This window comes from Hyperolius riggenbachi, chromosome 6 (genome assembly GCF_040937935.1).
Source record: "Hyperolius riggenbachi isolate aHypRig1 chromosome 6, aHypRig1.pri, whole genome shotgun sequence".
Classification (NCBI taxonomy): domain Eukaryota; kingdom Metazoa; phylum Chordata; class Amphibia; order Anura; family Hyperoliidae; genus Hyperolius; species Hyperolius riggenbachi.
The window spans coordinates 226,831,240-226,850,954 of NC_090651.1; the positions used below are offsets into that span (position 1 = coordinate 226,831,240).

The following is a 19,715-nucleotide window of genomic DNA, read 5'->3' on the forward strand; positions in this document are numbered from 1 at the left end:
GGTACCTCAAAGCATAGGTACCACTTTCTCAATACTTCTATGTAAAAAAAAAACCACAAAAGTGAAAAAATTAAAACAAAATAAAAAATGGTGTATGGGGCAACAAAAATCCCCACAACCGAAAAGCAAAAAATGTATTGCGAAAATAAATGATAAAATTATTCAAAAACTGAACAGGGAGAGAGAAAAAAAAAAAAAAAAAAAAAACTACAACTCTTTGCTTGTTACTAATCAAACCAACAAACAAACACACAGAAACGTACAGGCCTTTCAGGACACACACGTAAGTTAGTTACACACAGGTCTGTACAATTAGTACATTGACACAAAGATGCTGATATCCTGTGGAGCTCATTGTCTTCAGTACTGGGCCATCTGTGTCAATAGGAACAAGACAGAAAAGAAACAACAACAATACAGACTGTACAAGTTAATTGTTAACCACCTTTACTTCAGTTTCACTCCTTAAACCTTCTATTGTTTAATTGTTTGCAAACAATTAGGATTTTAACTCATGAGCTCATGGTATTTTCTGCAGACTAATTATTAACCTCTATAATTTAGAATGGATCCTAAACAAATTCCATGTAGATGCCCTTGGCTAAAGAGGAGAGAAAGAAAAACACAATACATGAATACAACATAATCAAATGTTAGATGGCTTGAATTTTTACCACATACATTTCCTTTCAGAGATATCTGAAAAACAAAGCATAATTATGTTAATATCCTCACATTAAGACACCATTGTTACTTCACAATCTGTTAGTCTACCCCTATACTGCAAACCTGTTGATACAACAGATTGTATTTCATTTGCCATACATTATTACACATTAATTTTTGAACACTCTTCCATATATCCCAAGAAAAAAGGGATTGCAATGTTTGACAAACTACAGATTAGCCAATATGGCATACTGGCTAGCGGGGCATAAACTGGAATGTTTGGCCAGTGTCCTTGGGCACCGAATGCAACATTATCAAATTCTTTAGAGTTTGTTTGTTGCCCACAATTCCAAATTCTGTTTTCCAGCTTATCTGGGCCCTGAAATGCACCAACATTCTCATGTTTTTCATGATCGTGAGGGGAGACGGTGCTTACACAATTGGAGATATTGCTGGTGTGTCTATCCTTAACTTTGTGGCTTCTGCAATATCGTTTTATGTGGCCAGGTCTATGACATCGGTAACATCGGAAAATGTTTCTCTGTGTACCTTTATATGCCACAGATACATTGGATGTCTCTCCCTCATTGCCCTCCTCACAACAATCCCTCAGTATATTAATGAATTGTTGATACGTGATGGCATTTTTAAGAGCAAGTTTAACTGGGCGGCTTACCAAACATTTCTTCGCCATGGAATATAGCAACTCCCCATCATCAGATGATATATCTTGGCAATTATGGACCACTCTATACAGTGAAATGTACTCATGACAAAATATCACAGGATCCATTCCTTTCATGAATCTCATGCTTGCCAACGCTTGCACGCCTCTTTCATCACGGCTTCCCAATACGCGATGTACTTCCTGTCTCCTACCTCCTGCATCTGCTACACAACCACAATTTTCCAGAACTATGCGAGTGGCTAAGGGCCCTGGCAACCAGGCGCGTAAAAGTGCACATGCATCTCCATCATTTAGACTATACTGACATACCACTGCCTCAAATTGATTAGACAACCTCACAGGTGATTCTAGGGAATCAAAATCGCCCAGAATCTGACATAAGCGCAGTTTGTCCTGAATTGTTAGCACAGTAGGGCTGGACACATCTGCTAGTTGTACCCCACTGCAGGTACTGTCATCAGTAATAGTGCAGACATTTGCAGAATCACACGTTTTTGCTTTTTGTTCACATATTGATAATATGTAATTTTTCTTCTGTATCAACAAAGAGTTGGTATGTAACAGTTCTCTTTTTAAAGAGGTAACCAGCTCTTGCATCTGGGTTAATTTATCATTGAGTGAGTGAATTAAGGTTTCATTTGAGGCGCATTTGACCTTGTGCTGTTCTATCTGTTTCTCCAATTCACTATTCCTTTCCTTCCAGTCATCTGCCTCTAATTTTAACTCCTGCAAATCGGCTCTTGATGAATCTGCCATAACTACCAAATTATCCTTAAAATTATCCAGGTCCTTTCTGATTTGCTGTCTGTCTGCAGCCCAATCTCTCGCTCTCTGCTCTGATATGACCCTCATCCTAAGTAAAATCGAAATTTCATTTGCAAGCTTTATCTTCTGTACTTTGTTTCCAAAATATGTCTGCTGCAATCCATTATTATATTTCTCACATTTTCCAACCAATGACGCAAACTGCTGTTCAAGGGATTCATTCGCACATGTATTCACATCAACCGTGGCGTATTTACTGACAAAATTTTGTGCAATCTCCATTTTCACCAAACTGCTCTAAACATAAGCTATAATGACCAACCCAAAAGCTATTGTCCTCGTAATACATTCACTTTTACCTCTACCTGCTTCCAGATAATGTGATCTATACTCACAATGGCTGACCACAGTGTATATACACAAATACAATACCAATAGCAGACAAAGCTTTTTCTGATTCTCACAGACCATTCATATTCAATCCACACAATTCCTGAAACCTATTGTTTCCTATAGCATACCTATGTACCCTTTCAACAACATATCTTCCTAGCAGTTAACTCATCATACATAAAGCCAAACCTCACAAACTGCAAGCAAAATACATATATGCATTGATATATATATAAAAACAAAACAACTCACCGCATTTCATATGCTTCCTTGGTGTCCAGGGTCCACGCTCAAGTGATCCGTTAGGTCCTTTACCCTCGTCTTCCACGTTCTCTGGAACTATTAGCTAGAGTAACTCTCTGTTATAGGGTTCTATGTGGATTTACTAATTATCCACACGCTATCTTGGGGTGCCAAATGTAGAATGTACTCTTTCTTATGTTAACTTATTTCTATGTTAATGACCAGACACTTGAGGTTGTTTCAAAGGGGTTAAATAGAAGGGGTTTATTTACAAATATGCATATGTACAAGTTAGATCATACAAAGTATGTGTCTCACATAATGGCTCCATATACCCTATGCACAGTCACACACTTTCATTAGCTGAGCCCCTATTCTGTTCCACACTCCATGGCAGCAGCATTCCAAGAGAGAGAGCGAGATTCCCAAACATTGTCTTTTATTTGGATACCACAGGTATAGAGACTCCTACTCTGTGTTATACATCATCAATAGTTCCTGCCCTTAGCAGCTGGGGGGGAAGGAACTTGTAGCTAATCCCATGGACCATTGTTGACAAACCAGATAACTCAGTTTCCTCTCACCTTGGGTAGCCAGTTCCTCAATGGCCATTTGCGGGGGCTGGGGTCAGTGTCAGAGGCCATTGTCTTTGCTGTGTTATTTACTCATATGCAGATGTGTGTGGTTGTAAAAAGTCCTTTATGAAACACAGGCTTTGTGCAAGGCCCCAGCTGATCAACTAGATTCACTGTAAATCTCTCATAGCAACATAAATGTCCAGACATACTTTTCCATTAAGGCACACCTGGAAATACACAGTTTATACCGATAAAATACAACAAAAGGTATGTACTGACTTGACTAATACAATGTGCAGTCACACAGATGCAGTGAAAGGTATGCAGTGACTGCTGGTAGAACAATGTGCAGTCACACATGTGCAGTGAAAGATGTGCAGTGACTGGTATTACAATACAATGTGCAGCTGTCACACAGGTGCAGTTAACAGGTATGCACGGACTGGTATATAAAACAGCGTGCGGTCACACAGGTGCAGTGAACAGGTATGCATGTACTGGTATTACAAATGAGCAGCTGTCACACACACAGGTGCAGTGAACAGGTATGCACGGCAGCTGTCTCACACACACAGGTGCAGTGAACAGGTATGCACGGACTGGTATTACAAATGTGCTGTTGTCACACACACAGGTGCAGTGAACAGTTATGCAGTGACTGGTATATAACACTGCGTGCTGTCACGCAGGTGCAGTAAACAGGTATGCAGTGACTGGCATCAATACAATGTACAGCTGTCACACACTCAGGTGCAGTGAACAGTTATTATGTGACTGGTATATAACACTGCGTGCTGTCACGCAGGTGCAGTGAACATGAACAGGTATGCACTGTCGGACTGGTATTACAAATGTGCAGCTGTCACACACAGGTGCAGTGAAAAGGTAGGCACTGAATGTGCTGTGCCTGGCAGTGGCACAGTATAGTAATTAGCAAGGGCCAGCTGCGACTGACAGGGCTGTATATGCAAGTGTCAGTGGGCCACGCAAAAAAAAAAAAAACAGATCACAAGAACAACATTAGCTCTCAAAAGAGTTGTTTTGGGTGCATTTTTGCAATAAGTATCAGCAAGGAGCAAGCTAACAAGCCTAACAACAGCCTAACTAAGCTTTCCCTAATTTCTGCAGCAACTCTCTCCCTTCTCTCACTAACTACGCAGCACACAGAGTGATATCATGGCCTACGCAGCTGCTTTTTATAACGAGGGGTGTCAGGAATATAGCAGCTAGTTATGATGTTGGGATAATACAGTAGTATACTTTCATTTTCCTGTCGGCTGTGTACTTCAGATGTGTATGTATGTGTGGTCATCTGGCTTTGGGGGAAGCTGTACTTGTCTGTATAACAGTGTGGAATACATTTACCCTCAGTTCCTCTGGGAGTAGGGAGCTAATTAGAGCCCCATTGTCCCAATATACAAATCAGGACAGAGTCAGGGAACTTCAAAGGCTAACAAAAAACTCTGGAATTTACATATGACAGCCTGCTGGAATGTTGAGGAAGCCTTAATCAATTGTCACCAGGAGTAGGGAAGTCCTTTGTGATGATCTGAATATTGGGACAGGAAAAACCTTTGAAGCTGCATATCACAGAAAGGATATGACCAAATCTACAATCAGACTCATTCTGGAAAGATGAAGTGTTTGAATTGCTTTGAAGTCTGCAAAATCAAAGTAGGACAGGAAAAGCCTTGAAATTCGCATATCACAGCTAGCCCAGATGTGACAAGGGGCTCGGCAGACCATGATGTCACAATCTGGGAAATTGCGTTAGTTTTGGGGACGAAACATTAAATGCCCCAGGCCACCCAGCGGACTATATAACTCAGCCTGGGACAGTCACAGATCATCTTCTCTTGGAGGTAGCGCATAGCTAGGGATGAACCCGAGCGAATCGGAAACGGCGTTCTCCCACCAACCACGTTCTAACCTACGCTGGTAACATTATTTCCTGTTTATTTTTGCAAACTTGTCTTGTTGTGTATCCTTGTAACTTTTATTTTGTAACTTTTTACTTTGTTTTTGTAAATCTTTTATATATGTTATTTTCTGCATTGTTCCACTTTTTCCTGGAATATTAAATCGTTATTTAATAAGTTTGACTTCTGCTGTACTAAACTAACACTCATAGGCTAGAAGGAGAGACTGCAGTGTAGCTTGCATTACAAGTCAGTGCCTGATTGTGCCGTGCTACTGTATGATTGTACTGTGTGTGTGTGTGTGCGCGTGGTGTTCCCGTATTCGTCCGAAAGTGCACAGCTGACCCGAATATGAAAACGCGGATTGTGTGCAGATTACTCGACAGCAGAGTGGAAGTGTCTAGCGGCAGCTAGTGGTGGCAGTGAGAAGTGTTCTGAGGGGTCACAGCCTTGTTTTAGCTTGAATAAGGCTGCTTCCCGCTTGATCTGGTCAAACCCGCAGTCGGGAACCATATAGCAAGCGTGCCGCGGGGCCGGTTCCTGACAGGGGGGGTTTCAGGAGGGAGTGTAGCCTGACTGGCTACCATGTGTCCGCTGACTGTGATGTAGAGGGTAAAAGTTTAGCCCAATGATGTAGTATAGGGGGTGGGTTGAACTCGCATAACGTTCGCAGCGAACACGAACCACCGATGTTCGCACAAATCAGTTCTTATGCAAACCGTTCAGGCCATCTCTAATGCCCAGTACACAAAGCAGTGATAATGAGGATAAACAGGGAGAGGTAATTTATGTTTATACTATGCAGACAAGCAGCAGTGCTGCTCGGTGCTTGGCATAATACAGTGTTCTCCCCAGAATTTTTTTCCAGCCGGGTGGCATGAAAAAGTTGCCGGGTGGGGCGAAATAAGAGAATGCAGGGCCGGCGCTTCTGTACAAAATTTTGCTTACAGTATAGGAGGAGGTAAGCCGCTGACAGCCGGGTGCTGACCAAAATTAGCCGGGTGGAGCACCTGGCTAAAAGGGCCTGGGCAGCACGGTTGCGTAGTGGTTAGCTCTCTCGCCTTGCAGCACTGGGTCCCTGGTTCGAATCCCAGCCAGGGCACTATCTGCAAAGAGTTTGTATGTTCTCTCCGTGTCTGCGTGGGTTTCCTCCGGGCACTCCGATTTCCTCCCACATTCCAAAAAACATACAGATAAGTTAATTGGCTCCCTCTTAAATTGGCCCTAGACTACAGTACTTACACTACATAATATAGACATATGGCAACGGTAGGGATTAGATTGTGAGCTCCTTTGAGGGACAGTTAGTGACAAGATATATACAGTATATACACACTGTACAGCACTGCGTAATATGTCGGTGCTATATAAATACTAAATAATAATAATAATAATATGATGCATTTGCAAGCATAGTAAAATAAATCCCACAGCACAAAGCAGTGAGCAGTAATAGTGGTTTACAACCCAGCTATACAATAATGCACCTGGCATAACATTCCATTCCTAATATATGTTCTAATACAATAGGATGCCTGTCACCACAAGCATGATTTCCAGAGTCCATGTAGGAAAACACGTTCTGCCCACAAAGGATTCCTTTGGCCCTTATTCAATTCACTTTTCTCCTATGTTTTCTCCTAGGATCATTTTTTATGTTCTGTTGAACATAACTTTTCAGCACTCTGCAAGTGAAAAATTACCAAAAGTAGGTTAAAAGATATTTTATGGATTAGTTGTGAAAATATAATCTAGAAGAAAACTTGGGAGAAAAAGTGAATTGAAGGGCCCATGTGTATGCTCAGCGTACATATGTATGCATCACCGTTGAGCTGGGTGCCAGGAGAGCTGAATAATGGATCTCACTGCTGCCGCAAAACTCCCTGATGGCATTAGATACTATTTCCCCTATGAGTTGTCGCAACCTGGAGGGAGATGTAATTCGGGGTCCACTAACCAGAGGCCCGAATCACACTTATGCACCCCACTCAGCATTACATTGCTGCTATGGGGCACCTGGTTGAGACCCACGCCAAAACCACCTACTTCGATATGCTCACCCCCCCTTATAAAAGTCAAGGTTCTCCAGCCGTTTTACTCACTCGTCTGCCTACAGTAATTAGTTAAGGGACAGCTGCTGACAGACTCTGCTAGGGAGACCTTAGTTAGGCTCTTGTAGGCTTGTTAGCTTGCTCCTGGCTTATTGTTATTCCTTATATTGCACCCCACAACAGCTCCCTCCTCCGTTCCTCTCTCTCTTCTTCAGAGGATGAGGGTGTTGTCTTCCAGGGAATTGTAGGATTTCAAAAGCCAGCTCACATACATTGGCCGGGAATCAAACCCAGGTCTAGTGCTTGGTAGGCAGCTCTCCTCACCACTATACCACCACCAACATTACATGCTGGAGCCAGCCTAGCATGTACCATTATGATATGTTCAAGAGAAAAATTAGCTTGCTTAGGGATTTGTAGAATGTCAAAAGCCAACTCACATACATTGGCCAGGAATCGAACCCTGTTTTTTTTTTTTTTTTTTTTTTAAGTGTGGTGTCACAGTTCACTCATCTCTTCAACTACAAGAAAGGCCCAGGAGTAGTCTTAGCTACCGTAATATCTATGTTAAGGCAGGGCCCTTATTACACTTCCTCTTAAGGGGCTATGGCCTATGTGGTAAAGCAAGGTGTAAAAAAATAAAGTACACCTAGCAGAGGATGGTTTCAATCCATTAACCTCTGGGTTATGGGCCCAGCACACTTCTGCTGCGCCACTCTGCAGTCTGCTTACATTTGTATACAATCTTTAAGTTTAAGAAGGGTACATTAAATGAAATAGTTACACTACAATCTATGTTACAGCAAGGCCCTAATGACACTTTCTCTTAAGGGGCTATGGCTATAGCATTGTAGTGTGTTGTGTTGGTGGTATAATGGTTAGGATAGCAGCCTACCAAGCAGTATCTATAGTAACGAAGAGAGGAAAAGAAATATCCAGGAGCTACTCGCCATGGTTTACTTCAATAAAAGTTCAACTTTTAATGCAATTCTTCCAATAAAAACTTTTTCCAAGGATAAAAGGCAAAAAAGACAGCAATGCTTATCAGACAGGAGGTAGTACACAAGGCAGGTTGACCTGCCTCCGCACCTTGTGTACTACCTCCTGTCTGATAAGTATTGCTGTCTTTTTTGCCTTTTATCCTTGGAAAAAGTTTTTATTGGAAGAATTGCATTAAAAGTTGAACTTTTATTGAAGTAAACCATGGCGAGTAGCTCCTGGATATTTCTTTTCCTCTCTTCGTTACTATAGATACAAGCTGTTTTTCATCTGGATGTTGCACCGCTGGTATAATTGTGACAAAGCTTTGAGGCAATGGTGTGCACTCGCTCTTTTTATCTGCCTGTCTACCAAGCAGTAGGCCTGGGTTCGATTCCTGGCCAATGTATGTGAGTTTGCTTTTGACATCCTACAAATCCCTAAGCAAGCTAATTTTTCTCTTGGATATATCACAATGGTACATGCTAGGCTGGCTTCAGCATGTAGCATTGTAGTGGGTTGTGTTGGTGGTATAATGGTTAGGATAGCAGCCTGCCAAGTAGTAGGCCTGGGTTTGATTCCTGGCCAATGTATGTGAGTTGGCTTTTGACATCCTACAAATCCCTAAGCAAGCTAATTTTTCTCTTGGATATATCACAATAGTACATGCTAGTCTGGCTTCCGCATGTAGCATTGTAGTGTGTTGTGTTGGTGGTATAATGGTTAGGTTAGCAGCCTACCAAGTGGTAGGCCTGGGTTTGATTCCTGGCCAATGTATGTGAGTAGGCTTTTGACATGCTACAAATCCCTAAGCAAGCTCATTTTTCTCTTGGATATACCATAATGGTACATGCTAGGCTGGCTTCAGCATGTAGTGTTGGTGGTGGTATAGCGGTGAGGAGAGCTGCCTACCAAGCACTAGACCTGGGTTTGATTCCTGGGCAATGTATGTGAAATGGCTTCTGAAATCCTACAATTCCCTGGAAGACAACACCCTCCTCCTCCGGAGGAGAGGAAGGGAGGATTACACTTCCTGATGTTGTAAAGCAGTGTAGGCCTGCAATTCAACATTCAATGAGATTTCTGACCTTAAAACAGTGGTTTGTATCAAATCTAGGTTTTTTTATTGACACTTTTGACGTGTATCTCACTCAACTATGTCTCTGTCCAGGTTTTAGACTGTTTGCAACATCTTTTCCATCATTTTTCTGGACACCATAAATTTTTCTAAATTTCTAAGTCCGCCTCTCCATTGAAGTCTATTGCGGTTCGCGAAAGTTCGCGCGAACCGAACTTTCGCGGTAGGTTCGCGAACCGAAAATCGGAGGTTGCTCGCATCTCTATTCCCTAGCTACTGATTGACTCCTGCAAAGGCGCCCAGGATATTATTGGATAGCCTGCCGAATATGCTCACTTTAAGCATTCCTGAATTGAATACACAATATTTGGAGAGAATTTCATTTTTACTTGTACATGAAGAACAGCATTAATTATTACCAGGTCTTCTACATAAAATATTTTTTTTTATGTTTGGTTTACTGGTTCCAGAAGTATGCTTCATTACCTCTGGGTTACCTTTCAAAACAACACATCTTATTATTCCCCTTGAATCCTGCAAACAGTTGATGTAAAACCTCCTGACTGAATATGTTTTCTTGCGGCATTCCACTCCGGTAAACAGAAAAACAACAACACGCTGAACCTTTGCCAGTACGAGCACTTAATGCTGCAAATTACACCATTTCCCTCTAATTTAGTTTCTGAAAGAGTCCAGAGACTGTACAATAAGAATAGGCTCAGTAGTAATAATCTGCTGATTTCTTGCCACTTTTCCTCGCTGTTCAAAGTATTTGTTGTTTACAAGAGCCATTTCTGCATTTTAAAACAGGTGGCTGGTGTTTTGCTAAATAATAGTTTCCATGTACTTTAGCAAATTATATGCGGCGTGTGCCTGTGCAGTGCGAGTCCTTATTTCCCGGTGACTCTATTCTTCTAGTTAGGTCACACAAGTTATTTGTTACTTCACGTATATTTAAAGAAAACCTGATCTTGTAATTAAAGCCTGGTATGCACATCTAATTTTGACTGGCCAATTTTACCATGTCGTATGAGAGCTTTCCTACACAATCTGTTCATAGTATTCACAATCTATTCTCATACTACATGGAGGTGGTTAAACTGGCCAGTCATTGGCAAATCAAATCAAAATCCTGGAACCTACTACACATACCCGCTACTTTGGGCAGGGTTCCTGGCCATTTTGCCTGCCCTTTACTCCCAAACTTATGGATAGGAAGTCTGTAGCCTACATTAATTGGCTTTTCAGACAGCAAAACTAATTGATAATTTAGGTAAAAAAATATTCTTTCTGAAAACAAGGATGTATACTGTATGTATTATTTATTACCAGGCCTCACTGGTTCAAACTAACATAAATCCTTCCTAGAAATTTTAAAGTGAACCTAAAGTAAAAAAAAAATACCCATTTACTTACCTGTGGCTTCATCCAGCCCCCTGAAGTCCTCCTGCTCCCTCGCAGTGACTCCGCGCTCAGCCTTCCTTCCGCTGTCCCTCTCGTTAATCTGGCCGACTCCTCTACCGTGCTCCTGCGACCAGGAGTATTTATGTACAGTAGTAATTCCCAGCCACGGAAGCGCGCTGAAACAGGGCCATGCATCCAGCACTGGAGGAATGGCGGAGTGCAGAAGATGGCAAGGGACCAGGAAGACTTCAGGGGTCTGGAAGAAGACCTAGGTAAGTAAATTGGCAATCTTTGGGGGGTTTCCTTTAAGAGAGGTGTGTATTTATTTATTTAAGTATTTATATAGCGCCGACATATTACTTGTGCAGCGTTGTACAGAGTATATTGTCTTGTCCCTAACTGTCCCTCAGAGGGGGCTCACAATCTAGTCCCTACCATAGTCATATGTCTGTGTATGTATAGTGCATGTATTATAGTCTAGGGCCAATTTTTAGGGGGAAGCCAATTAACTTATCTGTATGCTTTTGGGTCGTGGGAGGAAACTGGAGTGCCCGGAGGAAACCCACGCAGACACGGGGAGAACATACAAATTCCTTGAAGATGTTGACCTGGCTGGGATTCAAACCGGGGACCCAGCGCTGCAAGGCGAGAGTGCTAACCACTAAGCCACCGTGCTGCCCACTGTGTGTGTAGCCACTGATTGTGTGAAGCCTGAGTTGGAATATTGTCCTGGAATAAAAATCCAGATTAGTTGCAACAATCAATACAGACCAAATCAAAACAACAAACAGCCTAATGAGTTCATGAACAGTACTTGCCATTATTGTTATGCTATTGAGGCAACATTTGTTATGTTCATCAGAGGTGTCTTTTTAGGTGTTAACCACTTCCCATCATAGGGTTTTACCCTCAAAAACAAGAGCAATTTTCACATTTCACGCTCCTCACATTCATTCACCAATAACATTATCACTATTTATCACACCTAAATGATCTATACATTGTTTTTTTCTGCCACAAGTTAGGCTTTCTTTTGGTTGTATTGTTTGCATTTTAAAGGGAGCAAAAAAAAAATGAAAAAAAGTTATTATTTCCCACTTTTCAGCCATTAATGGTTTGAAAATAAAAAGTGCTATTGTTGATAAAACCAACACATTTTATGTGCCCATTTGTACTGGTATTTTGTTTTCTAATTTTATCAGTAATTACAAGCTCTTATTTGCTAAAATAGCAGTTATACATCCTCATGGCATATTTAAAAAGCTGAGTCCCTTAGGTACAGTAACTATTTTTGTATTCTCTTTTCAATTCTGTCACTTTTTTTCGGGTGTTTTATTGTGGTGCAGAGTATAGGATAATAGCAATTTTATTACTTTTGAATTTATTTGTCACTAAAAAGAATTCACATGACATAGGCCTCAAGCCTAAAACATCCCAAATTCTATTCTCTTGCTTGTTAAATTGATACCCTATAAACATAATCAGATAACTTTTTGGACACAGCAGAATGTTAACCACGAGTAGGATTAATGGCTTTTTTCAAGGCCAGTTTTTTTTTTCACCAAATGTAATAGTCATTCTTTCATATCAAAGCCCCTGGAGTGTCAGAACATTCAATAAAAGCCATACGTGTCACCATTCTAAAGACTAGACTGCGGTTTTGCTCAAATTTGACCATAACTTGGATATTTTTTTTTTCTGTTTATTTTTCACATTGTCACTAAAAAGATTTAACATGACATAGGCCTCAGCCCTCAAACACCCCAGAATCTTATCTCTCACTTGTCATGGTTGTCAGGATTATTATTATTACTATGAACAGATTGCTTAGCAAAGCTTTTATACTGCATGGGAGTACAACAAGGTTTCTTAACATAAACACAAACAAATTTGGTACTCATCCCTGGAACAGAAGCTGTTTTGCTTTTTGGAACTGAGCCAAACAAAAGTAGAAATTGTAGCATTTTTTCAGTCATCAGACTCATCACAGTCTATTCCTGCCTTAGTCTAAAGCTGTGTACACATGTTAGATGAAACTCTGCAGAGTATCTAGTGTGTGTACAGCAGCCATTGACCCAGCTTGGCCAGCAATTAGCCTGACTTACTAGTAGTGGAAGAAAACCCAGACAGACAACACACTTTGTGCAGATAATGTCAATGGCCGACACATGATGCGGTTATTGCGCTGAAGAAAACTTCATTTTATAATGCCTTGCTGTCCACTTTACATTCACTTGCAAGGCATGGGTCCAACCTCAGGCCCATGCTGAACTCTTAGGTTTAGTTGAGGGCTGGTTCACATTGGGGCGATTTTTCAGCGCTTTGCTGATGACCGGTGATCAGCAAAGCGCTGCTACAATGTATCTCTATGGATACACTCACACTGCAGCGGTTGCGATTTAGATTTATCGCAAACGCGCTGCATGCCGCGTTTTGGGGGCGATTGCTCTATTAATCGAATCACAATTGCAAATTGTGTTGAATCGCGACAAATAGCGAGATTTTGGCTGCTGAATCGCGATCGGGGACGCAAACGTGATCGCGGTAAAGCACCCAATGTGAACCAGTCCTCACACTGCAAAGCACAATAGCAACCACTAAAGACGCTTAGTGATTGTGATTTTGTAATGTGATTTTTAGAGCAATGTTTTAGTATTAAAATAATACATTTAAAATAAACAGTTCAATATACAATTTTTTTTAAATTTAACTTTTTATTAGTATTATAAAGCAATTACAACATATACGTTATATTGTACCAGTAGAATTTTCTTTACATCAATTCAGTGAAAAATATATACTACAATTAAAGAACAAGGTAGAACATTGCATATAGTATTCCCAATAAAATTTTGTTGTTGCTAAATAGCTAAACTTTAAGCAAGATAGTTTGCACTGTTTTCCAGTGCAGTATAAAACTTATTTCTGCTTCATATGCTTTTCCATCACACACTGTTTGGTGGTATTTTGTGTTCATGTTCTCAGAATCCTGCATTAATAAATCACAACAACAAAGCTCATTAAAATGGTTTACTAGTTTACTCACTGGAGCATCTCTGAAGCCTAATTTTGTTATCCGAGTACACGTGAACGTGATCCCTCTGCTTGGCTTGCCAATTCATGGAAGTACCATGCAGCTGTCTTCCAGCAGAGGGCGCTGTTTCCTAAGATATCATTTTCAAGTCTATACATTCCTTTATTAGAAAACGTTATTATAAATCTTTGAAAACGAACGGATATGGAGGATTAGGAATGAACATGCAAAGAATAAGTGGAGTACAGCCGCACGTGTAAAGCACATGAGTACAAAGAAAATAGGAGATGCAGAGTATATGAATGTGACAAAAAGAGCAGTGATATATCAGAATATGAGGTACATACCAATGAAGTTGTAATCTGGAGCTACACTGTAAAATTAATAGAAATCTAATTTGACTGAGGCACACTTGGAGAACGCATACCCTCCCGCATGCAGAACCACTCCAGATGTGACTAACCATGTTAATCAATGGGCTGGCTCACATGAGTGCAGTTCCTGCAGGCGGGTAAAAGAAAACTTGTTGCATACAATACTTTTTTTTACACACTATGGCCTCAATTCACGGAGCATTATCAAACGTTTATCAAACACTTTATCAAACGTTTGATAGTTTACCTCATGGGTAAAATCTCATTTTAAAATCACTAAGGTGTTATATATTTATCGAATGTTTTACCGATAAAACGTTCAACAAATATATAACACCTTAGTGAATTCAAAATGAGATTTTACCCATGAGGAAAATTATCAAACGTTTGATAAAGTGTTTGATAATGCTCCGTGAATTGAGGCCTATGTCATTTCGGTTGCTGACAGTCAGCTGCTGTAAGCTGACGGTTGGATGACACATGCAGAAAAACATTATAGGATAAAAGTCGTCTATTTTCCGCAGACCCTAGTGTGATGACTCCTTGAATTGTTGAAAAGTGAAAGACTGCTGCAGGGTAGAGATGGCCCGAATGGTTCGCACGCGAACTTATAAGCGCAAACTTTATGGCGGTTCGACCCGCCCCCTATACTACATCATTAGGGTCAACTTTGACCCTATACATCACAGTTAGCAGGCACAGGGTAGCCAATCAGGCTGCACTCCCTCCTGGAGCCCCATCCCCCCTTATAAAAAGCAGGCAGCGTCACCCATTTCACTCACTCGTGTGGCTGCAGTAATTAGAGAAGGGAGAGGTGCTGCAGAGACATTAGGGAAAGCTTAGGTAGGCTTGCTTGGTTGCTCTTTCTTGCTGACCCTTATTGCTAAAAAGCACTCCTCATCCTCAACAGCTCTTTTGAGAGCTAATGTTGTTCTGGTGATCTATTTTTTTTGTGTGTGTATCCCACAGACACTTGTGTTGCATATACAGCCCTGTCAGTCAGTCTTAGCTGCTGGACCTTGGCCCCTTGTTAATTCCTACTGTGCCACTGCCAGGCCCAGCACATTAAGTGACTACCTGTGTGTGTGACAGCTGAACATTTGTAATACCCATCACTGCATATACCTACCTGTTGTTCAGTGCACCCACCTACCTACATGAGCGCATGCAGTGTCACTGCACCTGTTAACAGTACCTGTGTGTGTGTGTGACAGCTGCACATTGTATTGTAATACCAGTAACTGCATACCTTTCACTGCACCTGTGTGACTACACATTGTATTAGTCAAGTCAGTGCATACCTTTCACTTCATCCCCCCCCCGATATGGACAAAACAGGTAGCGGCAGGGGCAGACCCAGAGCCAGGCCACCCAGCAGGTCTGTTCGAGGTCGTGCTGGTGTGATTTTGTGCGGCCCTGGACCAAAGTAGAGTGCTCAGAAGAAGGCACCTCCCATCAACTCCCAAGATTGTCAGGACGTGGTTGACTATTTAACACAGAACACCTCGTCTTCTGCAGCCACCAGCACAACTACAAGCACCACATCCGCTGCATTTGACACTTCGCAGGAGTTATTTGGTGGGGAATTAACTGATTCACAGGCATTATTGGTACAACAAGATGAAGGCGCTAAGCAAGTTACACCACCTCATATGTCTGAGTTAGGCGAAAATATGGACGTTACGTGTGAGGAGGAGGAGGATGAAGTATCTGCTGTTGGTGCAGTTTGTGAGGTGTCTGAGGCAAGCGAAGCTGGGGAGGATGATTATGATGATTATGATGATACGGATGCCACGTGGGTTCCTAAGAGACAAGGGGACAGTTCAGAGGGGGAGTCAGTAGTAGGAGGAGACGAGTTGCTGAAAGAAGCAGGGGGAGCTCGTCATCAGAAACAGCTGGTGGCAGTGTCCGGCGCCATGTATCACCACCTATGTACAGCCAGCTAACATGCCCTTCAACGTCAGCTGCTGATGCCACCATAGTGCCATCACCCCAGGGGGGATCAGCGGTTTGGAAATTATTTAGTGTGTCTGCCTTAGATCAGAGCAATGCTATCTGTTCTCTCTGCCTCCTTACGAAGGCACATGTAGAAAAGGCACAAACTGCAATGGGAAGAGCACCAGAGGAAAAGCAGCACACAAAAGAAAAGCCACCCTCCTTCTCTTCCTCCTTCAGGTGCATCATCTTCAGTCTCTTTGTCCTTTGCACCTTCACAATCACAGCCACCCTCCTCGACTCTGCCTCTCACCTTGAGCGGTTACTCCTCCTCTGCCCACAGTAGCAGTCAGGTGTCCGTGAGGGAAATCTTTGAGCAGAAGAAGCCAATTTCTGCCAGTCACCCTCTTGCCTGGCGTCTGACAGCTGGCTTTGCGGAACTGTTAGCTCGCCAGATGTTACAATACCAGCTGGTGGAATCTGAGGCCTTCCGAAAATTTGTGGCCATGTGGACACCGCAGTGGAAGGTACCAGGCTGCAATTATTTCTCCAAAAAGGTGATACCCAAACTGTACCATGAAGTTGAGAGGCAAGTGGTGTCATCTCTGGCACACAGCATTGGGTCAAGGGTCCATCTGACCACGGATGCCTGGTCTGCCAAGCACGGTCAGGGCAGGTACATTACTTACACAGCCCATTGGGTCAACCTGGTGACCGCTGGCAAGCAGGGAGTACTGGGCTGTGCAGCGGACCTAGTGACACCTCCACGGCTTTGCTGTCGTCGTCCTCCTCCTCCTTTGGCTGAGTGGCAGTTCATCTCTACTGGTGCTGAGATCTCCTCTCCAGCTACACAGCCCCAGCTCCCCAGGGCCTATGCTGCATGCCAGGTACGATGGTGTCACGCCATCTTAGACATGTCTTGCCTCAAAGCGAAGAGTCACACTGGAGCAGCTCTCCTGTCTGCTCTTAACAAACAGGTGGATCAGTGGCTGACCCCGCACCACCTGGAGATCGGCAGCGTGGTATGTGACAACGGCAGCAATCTCATTTCGGATTTGAATTTGGGAAAGTTGACACATGTACCCTGCATGGCTAATGTGCTGAATCTCATAATTCAGAGATTTGTGTCTAAGTACTTAGGCTTACAGGATGTCCTAAAACAGTCCAGGAAGTTGTGTGGGCTTTTCAGGCGGTCTTACACGGCCATGGCACGCTTTGCTGATATTCAGCGGAGAAACAACTTACTGCTGCTGGCATAGTGGTGGCTTCTAGTTAGTGACTGCTACTGCTGCTGACATTGTGGCAGCTGCTACTGAGTGGCTGTCATTGCTGCTGGCATAGTGGCAGTTGCTAGTGAGTGGCTGTTACTGCTGCTGGCATAATGGTGGCTCCTAGTTAGTGTCTGCTACTGCTGCTGACATTGTGGCAGCTGCTACTGATTGGCTGTTATTGCTGCTGGCATAGTAGCAGCTGCCAGTGAGTGGCTATTACTGCTGTTGCTGTCATAGTGGCAGCTGCTTGTGACTGGCCATTACTACTGCTGGCATAGTGGTGGCTGCTAGTGAGTGGCTGTTACTGCTGCTGCCATAGTAGCAGCTGCTAATGAGTGGCCATTACTCCTGCTGACATAGTGGCATCTGCTAGTAAGTGGCTGTTACTGTGTTGGCATAGTGTCTGGAGCTAGTTAGTGGCTGTTACTGCTATTGGCATAGTGTCTGGAGCTAGGGAGTGTTGATACTGCTGCTGAAATAGTGATGACTGCTAGTGAGTGGTTGTTACTGCCGCTGGCATAGTAGCTGCTAGTGAGTGGCTGTTACTGCTGGTGATACAGTGGAGGCTTCTATTGGTGGCTGCTGCTGATCGGTGGCTGCTGCCTGCACAATGGTGGCAGCTACCTAAATATGTGTAGAGAGGGCTTCCTCTGCACATCAGGGAAATGCACACCAAAGGCCATCCTAGGTGCTCCTAAACCAATGCTTAGCACTGTTATGATACAATATTGACCTGATGAAGCAGGTATAACCTGAGAAATGCTTTGTTGTTTGTATCTGATGACTATCTTTTTCGTGCTACCTTGAGGTAAGCCTGTTTTCTTACTCCTTCATTGTTTTTAAAAGTTTTTTTTAATTACTATATTAAGGGCACCTCCATTCCATTCTGCCTAAGGAAGCCACATCCTTTCTTTATAAAGGGCGTGGACTTCACTCACCTTGCTCACCATCTAGTCCAGGTGTCCCCAAACTTTTTGGGTTAAGGGCCAGATCACCTTACTTCAGACTGCTGGGGGCCCGGAACATACATAAAATGATGTTGAAAAACATTACATTGAATCTAGGTATGGATTCCCCCAATCATGCCCAGAGGAGACCTCCCAGCAGCAGCCATTCAGTCATGAGGCGCCCAAAGAAACTCTTTGTTTATCAGACAGTGAAGCTTACCCAGGTGACAACCTGCCGTACACCAGACAGTGAAGCATACCCAGGTGACAACCTGCCGTACAGTTGGACAGCAGTGTCACCTGATGCAGAATTGGATGCCAGTGAATTACTGCTCACTGGCTTCTACAGTATGTGGATGGGTGGTGCCAGCACGGCTATTCTATATGCAGGCCGCTGATATTTAAAAGTACAGTGGGCCACATCTATAAGTTATTATACATTTTGTGTTTGAGGGCCAGTAAAAAAGCCTCAGGGGGACGCATTTGGCCCACGGGCCTTAGTTTGAGGACCACTGATCTAGTCTGTGGTCAGCCTCCCCCTCCGGTTTTCCTCCTCCTTGTCCTGGATGGGGACTCCTGCGGCCATTTTCCGTAGTGTTATAGTAGTTACTGCAGGACTACAAAAAAATGGCTCAGTATATACTGAAAAAAATATCCCCATGAATGTGGACTCCAACAGCCATTTTTTGTAGTCCTAATGTAACAATGAACATGTCGCGTCACATGGATTGGAAATTCCTGGAAACACTGGAAGAAGCAAGCAGCTATCGCAGACACTGTTTACTGTATCACACCTGTTACTAACATAAGTGCATTTTCTATGTTTTTCTTACAGGTGTCAGTTATTTCACATAATTAGGTGATCTTTTTGAGAGTCAGTATTACTAGACAGCTCGAGATGATGATGATAAAACATGTACATGTACTGTATAGAGGAATAGCAGCTGTCTTACTGCAAAGCCATATGAAAGGAGACAGCCTACAGAGCTGAGTAGCATATGATCACAGGATATTCCTTCCTGCTATGTGCCCGGTGGGATTCATCACTGTTATCTTTCTATTATTATCACAACACTTATCAATCCTGCTTACATCTGCCATCTCTGAAAACAAATATCACCTTCTGTTTCAATGAATGGTAATGATTTGTGTGGTTCTATAGTACTAGGTTCTTGCATAGGTCACTGTTTAAGTAGCCTGATGGTAAAGGCTTGGAGCTGTGAATGAAGCATGTTAATTACAGAGATAAATATTGGGACTTGAAGGGTGACTGAAATAATCTGATTTTATGGATAACGTTCTTGCTAGAGGCATTGTTCATTGATCACGTTAGATATGGGGGGAAGTGCTTTGAACTGAACCATGAGTAGCAAACTAAATACACTAAA

The 19,715-nt window shown here is 42.6% G+C and overlaps 1 protein-coding gene and 1 long non-coding RNA gene across 2 annotated transcripts in view; one reads left to right on the top strand and one right to left on the bottom strand.

Moving 5' to 3' along the window:
* LOC137521360 (uncharacterized) overlaps window positions 1–19,715 on the top strand; it is a 284,522-nt gene that overhangs the window by 53,307 nt on the left and 211,500 nt on the right. The gene's annotated exons all lie outside the window — the stretch shown is intronic.
* LOC137521294 (posterior protein-like) lies at window positions 830–2,404 on the bottom strand. The gene has a single exon (XM_068240370.1). The coding sequence runs from the start codon at window positions 2,402–2,404 to the stop codon at window positions 830–832; it is 1,575 nt and encodes a 524-aa protein (XP_068096471.1).